Source organism: Lepisma saccharinum, chromosome 11 (genome assembly GCF_977018435.1).
Source record: "Lepisma saccharinum chromosome 11, izLepSacc3.1, whole genome shotgun sequence".
Taxonomy (NCBI): Eukaryota; Metazoa; Arthropoda; class Insecta; order Zygentoma; family Lepismatidae; genus Lepisma; species Lepisma saccharinum.
The window spans coordinates 22,044,248-22,062,975 of record NC_139239.1 but is presented as its reverse complement, the minus strand read 5'-3'; the positions used below and the strand labels follow the sequence as shown (position 1 = coordinate 22,062,975).

Here is an 18,728-nt window from a genome sequence, read left to right as displayed (position 1 = left end):
GCAATGCGTTCATCTGGTTTTCAACCTCGACCCTCAATCGATCAGCGACATCGGGGACGAGGGACGATCTCACCCTCTGGAAGATCTGTGGAGAAAGGGGGGGGGGGGTTTAGAGCGTGTAAGAATGGGGATGAGTGCGAGCCGTGAGGGCGAGGACGAACTTGCGGATGAGATATATAGCTAAAACGTAAAAAAGGAAATTTTCATCAGGAGACAATGAACCACATTCGTGTAGGGACGCCGTCATCAAATCATCAGATATATGTTCAGGTATTGCACTCTTGTCAGGGGTTGCAGATATCATTGGAGATAAACAGATTTGGTACGATTTGGTACACCCCAGTACATCCGGAAGATAGTCTACTACCATGAGGGTAGACCTCATCCTCCGGAAGACTTTCGTCATCACCGACAAATTTGAGGCTGGGAGTCCAGACGAAAGCCCGTATTTATTGTGCGAATTCTACGAGACACGCTGTACTTGAAACTATAATAAAAATAAATAACAGTAATACCATAGGTAAAATATGATTTTCCTTTCGTTGTATCGCTTCAATTCGTGCAGTTATACGCGGAATCTCGCGCTCCTTCGTAAAGATTCAATGTTTTGACTTGACCACTTAGAATATGGCTGCCGCATCTTAAAATAGTCACGGCTTGACGGCGCTAGTGTCAACGTGAAAACAGGATTCGCGTCACTCTATATTCTCTCTCAGGTAACTCTGGAGCAAGCAAACGAAAACAAATCTCTGCGCAAGTAGTGACGCGAGACGTCTTCACAAATGAGCGTATGAGAGGGAATGGGATTGGGCGGAGGGGGGAAAGCGACTGCACTTACCAGCCTTCGCAGCAGCATGTACTGCTTGGCTACACCCACTCGACTCCCCCCCCCCCACCACCACCACCAAATGCGCGGTCTTGCATCTGAGATAGATGGGACACATGTAGCTCGTTAGCAGAGCCTCACCGGTCTGGAAGTGAAACAATGCAGTCCAGTGTTCTAAGTGGAAGTGACTTTTGGATGCCTTCTCCCCGATAATGTTAGGGGTTGCTTATGCACATCCGATTGGTCATACATTACAGTCAATTATCGACATCCTTACGTTTCCTTGGTGGTCCTTGCGTCATGTCCTTTCACTGTGCGATAGGCAAATCTGAACGACGACCTTCACCTAGGGCCAAAGATGCCTCGACTCAGGAGGACCTCGCTCCTCTCACGACGGTTCATTTTTGTCGCCGCTCAAAAACTCTCCCGTCCTTTCCAAAAAATCCTCGAGATGCAATTTTGAGGAACTGTCGAGATCCCTATCGACCGTGCATCATTAGGCAGCAAGGTTAGTGCGTGGAAAGCAATGACTCCTCGCCAGAACCAAGGTTCGATGAGCATTTGGAGCAACTCGAGCGTAACAGAGCGGACTGGTAATCTTCCCGAAAAATATGTACGTCGGATACTTGACCTGCATTTTAACATGCATTTCTTCTTCTTCTTCCTGTTGAATGGCCTTGGAGTTACCCGTAAGAATTATCGCTGTCATTGCTTGCAATCAACCCCATGGGCGTCCGCAGGATTTTGTCCAGGAAGGAGGCAAGCAAGGATTTTCTTACCAGGTGCGACAAGAAAGGAATGTGTTGCCCAGAAACATTGATTAAGTTTCCTGCAAAGACTTGGATTAGTCTTACGTGTAATTATCAATACTGTATAATAATGAACGCAAATTACTGTGATTGACATAAACAGTCGTCATATCTCTTCTGTCTCCTGGCGTCTCTCCTTATGCAGCCATGACCCTATTGGCCATGTCTATTTGGAAAATTATCTCCTTTGGAAATATCACTGTAAAGTTTCAAGTTCTGAAAAATTACATCTGGTTAGAATTATTTCTAGGCCATTGAAGTGAACCTTCGTGTAGTTTGCTACTGTTGCCTATATATTTGTGATAATTTTATGGCACTGTAGATCTCGATTTTCTACCATAGATATGTAGAAAATCACAAGAAGCTTCACATGAATTCTCTAGAAAGAATTCTCAACAATTGTAATTTGGCACAGGCCAAAGGGCTCTACGTGCTGATTCTTTGATAAAATCCATATCTACAAAATATGATAAACCGTGTCGTTGTTTGTATTGGGCTTCAATTTTGAAGTGGCTTCTTTCCGTGTGACTCTGGTCATCTTGCCTGTAGTTGGTGTCTTCTGGATGTCTTTTGGCAAGCTGGCCGATCACTCCTCTTCACTAAACTTGTGCTGCATATGCCATCTGACTATAGAGCTTTCAACAGATTCTCTTTTAGTAACTGTGCTACTCTCCCTCGAAGATAAAACTGGTCTCCGGCATTTTAAGGTATCTGACGTTGCACAGCTACTTTCAATACAATCTAGGGCTGGAACCGACACCAATGCCGATGTATCGGTATCGGAAAGTATCGATTGGAATTTAGTTGCCGATACCAGCCGCCAATTTGGTCTTTCACAGGCTCCGAAAAAAATGCCCCGGGACAAATTTGCGGAGTCTTCTTGCCCGGAAAATTATGCAAATTCAAAGTTTCATTTTATTTTGCCCCAATTTTATGTGAAAAACTGAATTTTGTGATAACACTGATTATTGAATATTTTAAAGTAAAAATCATGTAATAAGAGTGGAATACTTACACGCTAATATTAATCAACATTTTGAACAACTTTCAATTACAGTAAAACCTCGTTAATCCGGACTAATAGGGAGGGGGGATAAGTTCACCGGTTTAACGAAAGTCCGGATTAACTGGAATAACCTATAAGAACAGTAGAAAGTGCATTAAAAATCCGTTTATAGCAGCAAAACACGTTTATTATGATGCATTTAAAGGGCATAGGCCTAAATACACTATACAGTACAGTACAAAGTCTGCGGGAAACAAAGTTTCATCAGTGGTTGACTGCCTTTTTTGGGGGAAGTTCTCTAGTTGACTTCTACCCACATTTAAAATCTTGAATTCTGCTTTGGGGGAGGTCTGGCTTATCGGGGTCCGCATTAACGAGGTTTTACTGTATTACAATTTTCAAACATCGGTATCGGTATCGGTGGGAATTTGTGAGATGTTTCGGCATCAGCTTCGGGTCAAAGTGGTATCGCCTCAGCTCTAATATAGGCACATAACTTCTTTAATTAGTTTAGGTGTAACTGAACTGAATGACTACCGTGGACCTCCGTGACGGAGTGGTTAGCACATTGCGCTAGGACGCCAAAGGTCCCGAGTTCGAATCCCGGAATGAGTGTTCTTTGTGAATGTCTCTTCATCAGTTTCATATCATCACTCATCCTCATCGCCGAGATTAGCCAATGGTGGCAGAAAAGAGAAATAAAATAACCCCAATCAATCAATCTTCTTTCACCAACTCTTTCCAAGAAAAACATTTTTGCCAAATATTTGTTCATCTGATGTTCCGAGTACGGTTGTTTTCTCAGGAATAAAATAATAATAATTGTTTTTACTGATTACATTATTACGTAATCAATTTTCTATCAGAAACTGTAACACCATCCCTACAAAAAAAAAAAAATCATTGCGGCGTATATACTTGGAGTCATCTTAGTTGATAATAGTTTACGCTGACGATTTTCGGTCACGGAGGTGACCATCAAAACAGCACCTTTCTTTGGAAAACACACAATGCGTTGTTACAACACCCATCCTCCCTCACCTTTTGCAGCCTCATCCTTGGGCTCAACCGCTGGGAGAGCCATCGTACATGTGCCGTGTCGTCTTGGGCCCGATGACAAAGGGATTGCGGGTCATGGCCAGCTCGTGGCCAGCGGCGCATAAACTGGCCATTCTGGACGGCCAAGACCGGGATTCCGCCGCTCGCAAACTACCAGCTGACTCCCGCTGCATGCCTCCGTAATCATTGTTGTTGAGATGGATCCCTGGACATGTCTTTGACCCTCGGATTACTGCCCACGCCTCGGCGAACACCGCATAACTAATCGTCTTCAATGGGCGATTTCGTAAGGTGTTTGAATTTGGTGCGATAAGTCATACCCGGCAGGCTAAAATACTTTCCTTTGTATTTATCCCAAGAGATTTAAACCTAGAGAGCTTAACTTAACACTAAAAGCATTCCGCACTTGCGTCAGACGATGGAATACGGCGCTTGACCAAGAAGGTGTTTGAGTTTGGTGCGATAAGTTATACCCTTGGCATATGCTCAAAGCATTCATTCTTCGGCGACAAGTCACGAGGCTCGTTCGGGCATGGTCATGGGTGGAGTTGCGGTCTTGCCCACTCAGATAATTTGGTAAATTGGGCAATTATATTAAAAATAGAACCTGATTATCTTTTCTGCATATTTGTACCACTTGCACAGGAAGAGGAGTGTACAGTGGGATGCGTGTTTGGCTTTTTCTTTGAGTTCCTGAAGCTCTCTTTGGGTAAACAAGGTGATGGACAATGTGTTTGGTAATAATTATGCATCCCACTCTACACACACACACACACACACACACACACACACACACACACACACACATACCTCTTTCAATTTTTTCTTCATTGAAACCACCATCATTCCGAACCTGTTTCAATGAATCGTATTTGTACTGTATCTCTTGTTACTTAACGTCGCTTCTCTGTCACTTTTTGCTAATCGCGACGATGAGGATGAGTGATAATTAAATTAAACTGATGATGGGACACTCACAAGAAACATCAATGCCCCGGCCGTGACTCGAACACGGAACCTGCCGTGGCGACATCGTTAGTCGACCACTTAACAAGCTCTGCCACCGAGCCGCCTGTTTCCGTACATTTACCACGACGCTACTACCATTGTTCAACGTCAACTGAAGATAGACAATATGTACAGTCACCGGCAATAAAAAATGGGACACCTACATCCTGAAATGCTCGCTTCCCTGCAAGGCGTTATGTGTGTTGCCTACGTTTATCCCCACCTACGTTCGTGGCGGCAGCTCTCTTCAGATCTTGGACGTTAACTAAGTAAACGCGTCATCTATAACCGATGTAGGTAATGAACGTACCTGTAACTCATTAAAGAATGATTTCAATGCTATTATTGTCTGACGTCCAAAGTTAAATACTGTTCTCTCTGTTTTTCCAGGTGGCAGAATGGAGCGATTGCACTGATTAGAGGGAGAGGCGCGGATGCCGAACAAGTGTCCCCCAGCAGAGGATGCTCAAGTGGCTGACTTCTCGGCCCAAACCCCCGGAGGAGATCGTCACCGACGATCCCCTGGCCACCATCCACGTCACCAAGGAGGGGGGCCCATTCGAGATATATGCTGTCAGCAGGTATGGCCACAGATCAACCTTCTGTAATTTATCTTATATCGTCGAACCAATGCCAAAACCATTAATGTGCAAATTTTGCTTTTCATGTATACCCTGTCCCAGGAATCTCTGGAGCAAGGCCGCGCATAAGCGAGGTATACTCTATCCCGAAAATCACTGGAACAAGCGAACGAATACAAGTCTCTGCGCAAGTAGTGACTCGACAGGGCTCGACCAGTGAATACGTGGGAGGGAAAGTGAGTGCATGAAGAGGATAATGCATCTGCAGCTATCAGCTGTTAACAGAGGGGCGTTGTACTTCGAACCGCTCACTCTCTTTCGCCCCTTCTCTACAGTTATGCGCAACCTTAATCCACAGATTCCCGAGAGAAAGTACAGGGTGTCTATAAAATAACTCCGGGGTTTTAAACAATGATAGCGCGCAAAGGGTATTAGGTTAATTACTTTGAAATCAGTAGCTCGTCAAGTTTTATTCGCGCCGTTTGGAGTTTATTCCAACAAAGGTTGGCAACGCTGCACAGCATTGACCTTGAAGTGGCCGAGCCGAGCCGAACACAGTCAGTGCAGTTCAGTGCAACGGTGACGCCACAACAGAAGGCGCAGTGTGTGATATGGCTTGTAGAAACTGGATCTGTTATTACTGTACAGCAGAACTTTCGACGCGAGTATGGTGGTGTTTAGCCTTCGGACGAAACCATTCGTCAATGGCTTAAGGCGTTTTAAGAAACTTTAAATGTGGATTGGAAGGAAACGGCCTATTCCATGGCCTCCAAGAAGTCCGGACCTTACTCCCTTAGACTTTTTCCTATGTGGACATGTGAAGAACATGGTTTATGCGGAGAAAATTCAAGATGTCAACCATCTAAGGCAAAGATTTATCGCTTCTGTGGCAACCATCACCCCAGAGATGCTGGCCAGGACGTCGCAAGAAGTCGATTATCGTATGGATGTGTGGCGTGCTACAAGTGGGGCACACATGGAAATTTACTAAATTGTAAACAAAACTCGATAACATTACCTTCAAAAGTATGTCTTAACTTTTTCCTGTTTTTCAGTTTTTAATAAAATATTTAGCTTCAAAACCTCGGAGTTCTTGTATAGATACCCTGTATAATACATGCTGCCGCAAAGGCTGGCAACTGCAGTAGTTTTTCCCGTTTCCCAGCACTTGTTCATTGATCGAGTCCTCGCTGGTCGCTACTTGAGCAGAGGAATCGTTTTGTTTCGCTTGCACCACAGACTCCTGGGAGAGAGTGTAATGCAGTTTCTGATTGCTTTTTGTTGGTAGTGACAAAAACTATGCTTACTTATATGACCTAATAAATAGCCATAAGCAGCAGGGGCGTACGCAGGAGTTTCGAAAAGTTGGGAGAGGGAGTCGTGTTCGTTGTTAGAAGTCAGTCCTCACTTTGCCATCTTTTCCTACCTTTGATTTTTATAGATACTAGGATAGGGTTGTGACATGCCCCCCCCCCCCACTTTGACACGCCACTGTATATGTTTTACGGATGATAGCATTTATCCAGAGGACGCGGCAGTCTAGTCGGTAGGACGTCTGACTGCCACTCGGGAGACCCGAGTTTGATTCCCGGAGTGGGTGATCTAAGTTCGATATTTTTTTCGGCCTTGTTCCCGCATAAAAAGCGGCTACGAAGCTCGCACAGCCTTCCAGCCTCAAATCAATGAGTACCTGATGGTAACAGCGGCCGGAGCGTGGTGCTGATCACATCACCTCCAAAATGTTCTATGTCGAGAATGTGTGGGGCCCTACCCTCACACTCCCTGAATATGCCTTCGTGCCGCGGTGCTCTGTGCACGGGGAACTTTACCTTCACCGCATTTATCCATATATATATATATATATATATATATATATATATATATATATATATAATAGTTTTGGAAATGGTGCGATGATATATGTACGCATGCATGTAGCTATGTGTGTGTATTGGATTTTTCTGAAATATTATCAAATATGCTATTAATTTTCCATCAACCAGTGGCAACCAGTAGTATTTGTATTTTTGTTACGTAGCGTCGAATTTCTTTAAATTTCGGGTAATCGCGACGATGAGGATGAGTGATTCGCCTATTGATACTGATGAATGAACACTCATGAACAACAGTCGTACCCACACCGGAACTCGATTCCAGAATCTTCGGTGCGTAGGTCGTAAAGCCGTTGCTGTAAGAAGGCAACATAGATGGTGCTGAATAACGTCAGTTCCATACTAACACCAATGAAGGGTTCTGTTACGCCAACCCCAAGTGTGTGTGTGTAAGATTGTGCCTGGCGTTAATTTCCAACATACTTTTTACAATGTACACAAATCATATTCAAAGTTCTACAATAGAAAATATGCAGCAATCTAGTGTCTCACGATTGTATCCTTGATTTCAGTCTTCTTCAAGTATTTTCATAATTTTCTAAGTGCACTTTACGTGCAGAAAGGTTAATCGCGACTGAACCTACAGTTTAAAGTGGGATCCGACCAACTATGAGCCTCCGCCGGTTATCGAGCTCGGAACCTCTCGATTACAAGGGGACACAGTTACCAGTAGACCACCGGTGAGGTACAGCTTGGCCAAAATGAGAATGCCCCTGTGGGGCTGTAGTCGAATTTTCAACCGTAAGCGAGCAGAGGTAGCGAGGGCGATGCAATCAGTTGCTTGCATTTTCTCCCGTGTTGACAAATTGTGCAGCACTGTCAGAAAGCACGCGAAAAGGGGATACGAGAGGAGAAACAAATGTCTGTGTCCTTTAGTTCGCGAGTTTGCCGGAGTCATTCATAGCTTGGTTAAGCTGTTCTAATGTTACCTTCTGTGTCAGCTTACTAATTATGAATTAAGGGGTGAATTTCATTTTTATTTTTCCTTTAGCTTGTAAAAATAAGTTTCCAATATACGAACATGACATATTTTGCTCATGTACACATAATCTTTTGGTTTCTCATAAGATACAACATTTTAAATTTAAGAAATGCTAATATTGACAAACGGTCCTTTCACTTCATTGTCAGGATCTTAAGCACGATTCCAGAGGTAGTAAAGCATTGATGTCATTGTATAAGAACAAGCATTTCTGATTATCAATCTAAATACAGGGTGTCTGCAAAATAACTCCGAGATTTTACACGAAATTTGACACGTCATGAACAAAAGAGACAACTTACAGGAATAGATAACATGAAAGAGCATACACTGAAGTTTTCTGGCATTCATTAAGTTTCAAAATGTGGTTCGTTCGTAGCTCTGCATATATCCAAACGATACTCAATCTCCGTCGGAAGTTGCAGTCTTTGTCAGCTGCGATTTGACGAAGGTCACGAACTTCCTCAGCGCACATTAAGTTTTTAACATACATGGAACCCCATATAAATGAATCAAGGGGTGTAATGTTAATAAAGTATTCTTTGAGTGATATTTAATTTAATTATATTCACGCTCTGTATTGCTGCCAGAAAGTACATCGGGTTCGCCATGGACCAGTTTCATTTCTGTTTTATGTTGTTACTACACTGTCATTCCAGTATCTGTGTGTAATATTTGTTTTTCTGTGTGTGTGTGCGTGCGTGTGTGTGTGTGTGTGTGTGTGAGAGAGAGAGAGAGAGAGAGAAAGAGAGAGAGACAGAGAAAGAAAGAATAAATTTAAATGAGCTGGTAAGGAACATAAAGTATATTTCAATCCACGCACATTCCGAAGGGAGTATGTGAAGTACCATGGCACCCTCGACATTTAATGTCAGGCAATCATTATTCATGATTCGTACACGTAATTTTGTTTCAGTGACAAAACACTGCTTAGAGTACTAAGAGTACTGATAATTGAAAGTCAGGTTTGTAAGGTTCGTCCCGGAGAGAATTTTCTAAGAGTAAAGGAAAGTATGTTCAGAAGCGGACATACCTATATTGAAATTCGTGTGATGTCAGGTTTACGGGTCAAGGAAAATAGAAATTGAAATTTTTGAGAGATAGGAAGTAGTGTGAAAGAAACGAATCGAGATAAAAGAAAGAAAGAGAGAGGAAGAAAAAGAAAGTCGCAGAGAATAAATAAATAAAAGAATAGAGAGAGCAAGAGATGAAGGAAAAAAAGGAGGAATAGAAGTTCGAGAAAGAAATTAATGATCAACAAGAGAGGGAGTAAGCAAGAAAAAATGGGTTCTAAGACAAAAAGACGGGACAATATAGAGAAAGATAGAAATACAAAGAAATTTATAAGAAATAGGCCCTTTTTCCATATTCCATGGAGGTGCAAATGCACTCGCTATCACCACTTTGTCTCTGTGGGAACCATCGATTATAGTTATCTGCACACGCCACAAGTTGTCCTCATGGCGACCCTGGAATAGCACGCCCGCTACTATCCTACGGAAGGATCCAAGCCATTTATGATCCTGATCTTGCCATTTTTCCAAGGAGAGATAGATAGATGGAGCACTGTTATCTTTGCTAGGAAAATTCAGTTTCGAAGTATTTGTGTTATAAACAAATCAAGTGCGATAGGAACATAATATTTGAAAGACTATAAAATACAAAAGAAATAATGTTTAATAATTATTGTTTTAATTTTTATAATGTTTTGTGTTGAAATGATATAAAGTACAGGGGAAAACTACTGATGATTCTAAACTTAAATTTGACTGTGTTATGACATTTTTTTGTAAATTGTATTCTTTGTTCTGACTTTAACGTGGTATTGGAAAGCGTGTGCACACACACGCACACATATTAAAAATTACAATTTCTCCCAGTTTGATAGGGACTTGGTTCGATCCCTGAGGGTTCCCAGATGGCGCAGTGGTAGCGTCCTCGCCTTGTAATCCCGAGTTTGATACCCGGTAGAGGCACATAGTGTTTCGGATCCCACTTTAAACTGTAGGTCCAGTCCCGATTAGCCTTTCTGTGCATAAAGTGGACTTAAATCAATAATTCAATCGATCCCTGAGGGAATAAATTTTATTTTTAAATGGAAGTTAGGTCCCAATTAGCCTACATGCGTAGAAATCGACTTCAAGAAGGCGCTTCAAGAACTTAAGACCGCTTCCTCCCAAAATTGTATCCTGTGGACGCCCCTGCTCGTACCGAGTTGAAAAGTTGTTCATTACTGTTGTTCATTCTGATTTTCTTATAGGTCTATCTATATCTTTGGTGCATACCAATGTCTGTGCCATGGACAGAAAGGGGGGGGGGGGGTGGATGTGTAGAGAGGCAGAAAAGGGGAATACTTACTGCGGGCAGTCGCACTGAACATGCCACTAACAAGGGAGGTTATCTAAGTGTCCCCCTCCGATTTCCATGAAACTTGGAAGGTGTATAGAGGGGTCCAAAGGAAGAAATAAGTGTTTTTTTTTTGTTTCAGCTAAAAGAAACTGTTTTAGGGGACAAAACCCCCCTCAAATGTCAAAATGAGGACAAATTGAAGTGGGCATTTGACCCCTGTGTCCCCCTCCGATTTTCATGAAACTTTGGCAGGTATATAGAGGGGCCCAAAGGAAGAAATAGGTGGGTTTTTTTTGCTTCGGCTAAAAAACTGTTTTAGGGGGCAAAACCCGCCTCAAATGTCAAGATGAGGACAAATTGACGTGGGGATCTGACCCCTGTGTCCCCCTCCGAATTCCATAAAATTTGGCAGGTGTATAGAGGGGCTCTATGCCCCCTGTTTCTTCCTATGCCATATTTACGTGTTTTAGGGGTCAGATCCCCACTTCAATTTCTCCTCATTTTGACATTTGAGCGGGGAGTTGCCCCTAAAACCGTTTTTTAGCCGAAACAAAAAAACACGTATTTCTTCCTTTGGGCCCCTCTATACACCTGGCAAGTTTCATGGAAATCGGAGGGGGACACTTAGATAACCTCCCTTGTAAGTCAGTGTGCGAATAAACTGTGAGAATGCCGGGGATTTCCCCCCACAAAAAAAAATCCCCAACAAAATAAAATTATTTTTATCCCTGACACAAATGTTTTTATCCTCCTCAAAGAAAATGAAATTGAAAGAATATAGTAGGCCTAATAATTTCTAAATTTGTAGCAAACACAATTCAAGAATTATTCGTGTTCATTAATGGTCCAGTCATCACAGATTCCCTGTCGAAAAGTATACACCATTCTGCAACTAACCAATCTCATAGAGCCGCCACTTAAATTTTCAGGGCAGGGCATAGTGCTGATATTTTACATGTATTAAAGTGTTCACAAGAAACTTGAAAGTAGGCTGTATGGACGTTAAATTTGAACTTGACAATAGAAATTTGGTCAAGTTTTCAGTGTTGCTAGTTCCATGGCCCTTTTTGTGTATGTGTTTGGATTTTCTTCGAACATAAAAGTACTAAGTGTTTCTAAATTACGTGTAAATCTTATAAGATTGAATGACCTAAGTTAGAACCACTTCTAAGAACCGCAAGGTAATAGTTTAGTTTACAGACTGGTAACATACGAGGGGAGGCTGATAAGTATTGAGCCTTACCCAGAAAAAATTGACCTAGGAGGATGAAATTTGCAGGGTGTGCTGGTCAATTCTTCTATATGTAATGTTGCAAAAATCGACTTTCTATGATTTTAAGTTCCCTTTGTTTTTCAGGTCCAAACTGAAAACGGCAGCACCTCCAGAAAAGCTCCCCAAAGGCGCCATCATGTTGCAAATCGTTGTCTCTTTAGGTGCTTATTCCAGATGGGGGAACAGATGATGGAGCCAGGTCAGCGAATAGGGTGGATGGGGCAACACTTGAAAGCCTACGGAGGTGTGTGTCGCCATTGTTTCACCTGCAGTGTGTGGCGAGGCATTGTCATGCAACAGGATGACGTCTTTGGAGAGCTTTTCTGGAGATGCTGCCATTTTCATTTTGGACCTAAAAAACCAAGGGAAGTTGAAATCATAGAAAGTAGATTTTTGTACCATTACATATAGAAGAATTGGTCAGTACACCCTGCAAATTTCAGCCTCCTAGGTCAATTTTTTCTGTGTAAAGCTCAATACTTAGCAGCACCTCCTCGTATGTACAAGTTTGCGTACCTACCTCCTTAAACAAAATCACAAATACGCCGCTGAGTAAGAATTCCCGCGAAAGCAAAAAAGCTTAACTCGCACAGTGCACTAAGTACACAACAAAGTATGCATTTACCGTATTTCTTCTTGCCTGCTGCCGGCTTCACTGTTCTCCGCTTCTCTTCTTATAAAACTCAAAACCTCGCTCTGAGTACAAGATGGCAAATGCCCGCGGTGATGAACAATTTGCCTAATATTACATTTGCCGCCGGCTGTACGTGCTAGTCCTACCAAAGAATGAAAACCATAGGGGCGGCCATACTTCGGGGCGCGTATAACGTTGTCATTGCTGTCTGATATATCATCTGACACCGGAGCGGCCTCTACTGAACTTTCCCCTCAGTTTCGCCGAAAAATTTTTCCACCCCCAAGGTTGATTGCCGAAACAAAACCTCGACCTTTTTAAATACTTGGCACCCAAGCCTCCTCTCCCCTCTCTATCTTTCCCTCTGAGCACAAGAATAAGAAATGGAAAAGTTTGAAGTTTTCCATAACGAAGGCCACCGTGATAGAGGAAGAAAGCTTCTTGGCCTACTTGGTATATCGCGCTAATAAGGAAATTCTGAGAACTTTCCTGCGCAACGTGGAGAGATATGGGCAATGTGGCTGTAATAAATTCAGGCTTCTTTCCTTCTGGTTCTGAAAGAAGACGCCAGCCATGGATTTTCACAAGGAGGTGTCGCGAGCTGACCTTCGCAAGGAGAATGTGGGAATCGCCATGGACAGAAGACGACATTAGCATTGCAGGAGGTCTACGTAATTGGAATATTAAAAAACACACACACACACTGATGACATCACGCGAAAACATACGAAGGAGACATAATGAAACTGCAAAACTGTGCACTACAATCCTTCCCTTTACTCACTGGCGTACGAGGAGGGGGACCTGAAGGGGCTACAGGTCCCACCGAAATTTTGGGAAAAGCAGTGAAGGACTCTGGAAAAAAACAGAGTGGAAAATGCAAAATCGCTTTAAAATTCCCCCCATTGCAATTTTTTAAACTGAAAACTTTTTAATATACGATAGGATATTATTATGTATGCCCCGCCCCTAGAGAGCAGCTATGCACTATTCACAAAAATCCTGCCTACGCCAGTCCCTTTACGATAATACGGATCGCTTTTATGTCCGTGTATCCATAAGTCTATCACAATGGGCATCTCAAGAACTACAATAGGTACGTTGACAGTTCATTCCGGCCAGCCTCTGTAGCGAAGTGGTTACTGTATTGCGATACGAAGTCAGGGGGCCATGTTATAATCCTGGATAAATGTACACATGTCCTTGTACTTGTCCCATAATCAATTCTGCATTCGCCCTCATTGTCACAATTAACCTGGACAGGTATAAAGGACAGGCAGGCACATTGAGAATCATGGAGCCAGAGGTGAAATGTCAGTAACACACTCCGGTCACTTTCGTCCCCTCTTTCACAAGATTACCTTAGATGTATCATATGAGAAGTTCAGTGAGTCCCAGAGCCGCTTGTGCATCTATTTATCACCCTAGCCTGTTGATGCACATTTTCTCTTACAATGTTCACATTATTGAAAGTTAAGTTGTGATTGGTGGTTGCATTTATGACACCGGTAACAGTAAAGCTATTACAAGAAACAAGGAAACATTGTATTGAAACCACAGGAAAATATCCTTCAGTGGGCTAGGATAATTTCCAAATAGTCCTAATTTTCCGAATTTTCTATTAGCGTGATAACTCGAAACCATGAACATTTTTTAAATATCTGCGTCTGGCACATACAGAAAACCCTTCTCAAACTTGACAGTACGAGTTAGCAACACTGTTTTTAATCGAATAAGAATAATGTCAAGAACAACGTTTGTTTTAGGTTCATTTCATTCTCAAAAAGGCTAACAGGGTCGGAGTTTGAGGTTTAATTTGAGTCAACCTTATACACAGATCAACTATAATCTGACTGAGCCTACAGTTTAAAGTGTGATCCGAACCACTGTAGTGGAAATCCTATCCAGAACCCCTTGATTACAAGACAACAGTGTCAGTCGCGGGCTCCCGTGGTTAGCACATCACGCTACGACTCCAGGGATCCCGGGTTTGAATCCCGGCCTGGGCATGGATGTTTGTGAGTGTCCATTCATCAATTTCATATCATCGCTCATCTCTATCTTCGTAAATTAGCCAAAAGTGGCACAAAAAAGCGAAGTAAAATAAACGAAATCAATCAATCAGCAGTGTCAGCCACTACGTTCTCGAGGAGACGTTAAATCAATCGAGGAGATGCACATCGCGATATGCCAAAAGTGGCAGAATAGCGAAGTAAAATAAACCAAATCAAATCGAGGTGATGCACAACAAGAAGTATGACCATGATACATATTGAAGGGCGGCTTCTTTCCTCTATTGGACCTCCCGATGGTGTAGTGGTAACGTCGATGCGTTGTAACCAAGGGATCTGGGTTCGATACCCGGTGGAGGCACATGGTGGTTCGGATCTCACTTTAAACTGTAGGTCCAATCCCGATTAGCCTATCTGTGCATAAAGTGGACTTAAAACGCATCTGCAATATTTCATAACATGAAATCGTAAATGTATTCTTATACATGATGAACTGGTATCTCGTCTGACTACCATGCGAGAGACCCGGGATTTTTTTCCACCTGTTCAAGCGGCTCTGGTGCCCACCCAGCGTTGTATAAAGTGGGTACCTGGAGGAAACTCGGGGGGGGGGGCGGCCAGGGGCGTGGTGCTGATCACATCACCCACACCTTCGGCCGTGATCAAGAAAGTATCGGGCCCTAACCCCACACCCCCTATAGGCCTTCATGGCGTGGTGCACAGCACAGGGGAGCACTTTTACTGGTACCTACGACAAACTGCAATAGTCTGTGCATAGCAGCAAACATGAACTTCGTTTAGATGTGTCTTTGCATAACTGTGCATCCACACTGTTTATGATTTGTTTTAGTATTTTACTTTATTTTTCTGCCTCTTTTCCCTAATCGCGAAGATGAGGATGAATGGTGATAAGTACAATCACGATCACAAATGGACAGCAAGCAACACGGGCTTCACAGAGGATTATAGTGGTCATGAGCTCAGTCGCCGGAGCCGCCTTAGTCTGCAACAAGGTGTACTACGTGGAAGTGAGGTTGACATTTGGGTCACTCCTTACACCGCCACACTGGTTATGAGCTAATATGAAGTTCCATTCTTGACGCGTGTGTTTCTTTTATGTCATAAGAGAAGATAATTTCTGTATAAAATTCTTTATTCCCTGACTCTTGTACAAATAAGTAATTTTAAGTAGAGTTTCAAAGGGTAATTTCCATTCTGTTGGTCAGAGTGATCGTGCAATGTGTAATGCCTATCTTTAGAAAACTCATTGCAAAAATATGCTGACACCCTTCTTCTGTATTTTCCAGAGTCAATCCTATTTTTGAAGATGACGAGGACGACATAAGAACCGCCGCTGACGTAGAGAGGAGGCCCCGGGTCCCGGAATCTCCGGGTAAGTCAGCGAGTTCCGGTTACGAGAGCAATCCCACTGATAGGAACTCGCTGTCCAGCGATGGCACGCCCCCCGCTTCCAGCCGTCGGATCTTCATTGCCAGCGGTGGCGAAACGCACGCGGCCAAGGCCGGAGATATCGACGCGCGAGCAAGGCAGAGCCAGTGCTATGCAGACCGCGCTCGCAGCCAGATCGTCACGGCCATCGTGCACCAGGAGACGGACAACGAGGAGAAGGTTTTGAGGACCGTGCTCGACGACGCTCTGACCATTGTTGAACAGAACACTGAGTATGTTAAGAGCATTGTCGTCTCCGTCAGGAATCCGAAGAAGAAGTCGCGGCTCGCTCCCATACCGGAGGGGAAGTTAGTTGCCGGCAGGTCCAGGGGCGCGGATTTGTCGATCCCTTCGCCGGTTTGGCCGAAGGAGCTTGAGGACCTGTCCAAAGGCTCGGCGGCGTCTTTGGTGCAGAAGGACGACCGTTACGTGGACAGCATCAATGTCAGCAGAGGAACCAAGACAGGCCAGGACGACTCTATACTCAACGAGAATCTTCTCTTGTACACGAGCTTCAGCTATGACCCTTCTCAGAGTTCAGAAGCTGCGGAGGAAGTGACGGAGAAGGTGTACGAGCATCCGGAAGAGGTCCTGAGGGAACTCTCGGCGACCATTTGTCGCAGCAAACCTGTGGCGACCGTCAACAGGGTTCTGCAGTCGGACTCTCTTAGGATACGAAGCGGGACTTCAGAGGACGATATCGAGAGCAGCGGGGCATCCGTCCCGTCGCGACGCCCGAACAAGCGTTACCTGAGAGGCATCGACGCCGTGAAGGACCTCTGGGAGAAGAGCGGCATGAAGATCAACGGCCGGAAGCTGTTGGTGGAGAGCAGTAGCAGCGACGATGACGATTCGGTGAGGAACGCCAAGCAGCTCAACTCCGGAAATGGTGTGTTCTCGGTGGCTGTGCGCGAGGGCGTTAGCGTCGACGCCAAGATGGACAATATCGACGAAACCGGCGACTCCACGTCTCACGAGCGATTGTCGACGTCCTCCAGCAGCGGATTCTCTGACCTGGATCCTAGTCAGAGGACGGACTCTCGACAGACGGATCCGGAATCGAAGGAGGACCACGAAACGTCGACGACGAGTTCGGACTATGTCGTCGTCGACACGAACCTTCTTCCTCCCAACATCCCCGTGGACAGGCAAGTGTGTGATATGAATCCCGTCTTCGTTCACGAGAATTTTGCCAGTGTTCCTAACAGTGTGAAAAACGCGATGATGTACGGGACCATGTACCGTGTGAAGGGTGGTGCGTACGGGAAATTGCCCGGTAGCCAGAGTGGAAGCAGTGCCATGCAGCAAGATATGTGGGAGGCTTACAAAAGCGGAACGAGCTCGGTGTCGAAGGGTGTCCAAGCGGATAACATGATCAATGTAAGTACATCTTTCTTCAAACTCTTGTGTGTGTACTGTTACATGCTAACCGTTAGTAATTCCATTTTATGGCAGGTAGATCGCTTAGAATTGCATGGAAGAGTCTCCTTGTAACGGCGCCACTTTCGGTAATTTCCCATGGTATTATTAACGCCTCGGTTGAGAAACTTCGAGGCGGAAATTTGTATCCAAAAATCTACTCTGTACGCGACCGTTTCTTTTGACGTCATTAACCGGGATTTACCCAGAATTTCCAATCATTTTTGTTGAGTGTAAAGACTAATTTAGCGAAACCATTGCAAAAGATCTGTGGAGAAATATTACAAGTATTTCGACACATGATTTATTCGACATGGTCGATTCAATACCCACTAGCATTACTACATCACATCAGGCCAATTGGGAAAAGGCAAATAAACCCAGAACCGTTTCTTTTTAAAACACCGAAAACAATTTCCACGATTATTTGCAAAAGTCATATACAGTATATGAATTCAACACAGTGTGTGTATAACGTGATTCGAAATAGGTTCAAATCCTCAGTACTTCATGATTGTTTCTTTGTACCTTTCTCCTATTTCATCACTTTTTCATGTATCGTCATCGTTGCGGTTAACATAAGTAGCTAGCAAAGCGAAGTAAAATTCGGATAGAGAGAAAACTTTGCGTTGAATTAAAGCTATACTCTTTAGAAGGCGGGTAGGTATGTACTGTACATGTTATCTTTATCTCTCTTTCTCTTCTCTTTCACTACACGTCTTATCTGCGTATATCTCTCCCTTTTATCTCTGTTGTTATCTCTTTTCTGACTATTTCCCTCTCTTCTCTTTCCTTCCCTTTATATCTCTTTCCCACTCTCTTCTCTCTTGTCTCGTACCTTTCTCTCACTTTTCTCTCTGCCGTTATCTTTCTTTCTCACTCTATATCCTCTCTCTCCTCTCACTTTTCTGTCTCTCTTCTTTTTGTACCCTCTCTCTATTCTTTCCCCTGTCCATATTCTCTTCCCTTTTCCCGTCTTTTCGTTATCTTTACTCTCCTCTTTATCTCTCTTCTCTACAGTTTTCTCTGTGTCTATTTTTCCTATCTTAATCTTCTCTCTCTCTCAGACATATATGCACACTTTCGGCAAAGTACAGGGCGTCCGAATTGAAACGCCCTGATTTCAAATGTCTGTAACTCCACATATATTTGATGCATCCAAATGAATTATGCATTAAGTAGTAATTAGTACACTTAGAACATTTGGTACATTTTAGTACATTTAGTACATTTCTGCATGCGCCTCACATTACCCCACTATATTTTTTCTGTGGGGACATGTCAAGGACATGGTGTATTTAACCAAAGAGACAACTCTGGTACCACTTCGTGATAGAGGATTACATATGACAACCAACATGCTACAGGGAACCTGGTGGGAAATCGAGTATCGGCTGGACATCCTGCGTGCGACTCTTGGGTGCATGTA

The 18,728-nt window shown here is 43.6% G+C and overlaps 1 protein-coding gene across 1 annotated transcript in view; it reads left to right on the top strand.

Annotated features, from left to right (window-relative positions):
- Window positions 1-5,099: 5,099 nt before the first annotated feature.
- The window catches only part of LOC145994675 (uncharacterized), an 86,416-nt gene continuing 72,787 nt past the window's right edge, over window positions 5,100-18,728 (top strand). The window contains exons 1-2 of the mRNA XM_083130813.1: window positions 5,100-5,289; window positions 15,739-17,260. Coding sequence (XP_082986939.1) covers window positions 5,171-5,289; window positions 15,739-17,260 — 1,641 coding nt within the window. The 5' untranslated portion in view covers window positions 5,100-5,170. The remainder of the gene's footprint in view (window positions 5,290-15,738; window positions 17,261-18,728) is intronic.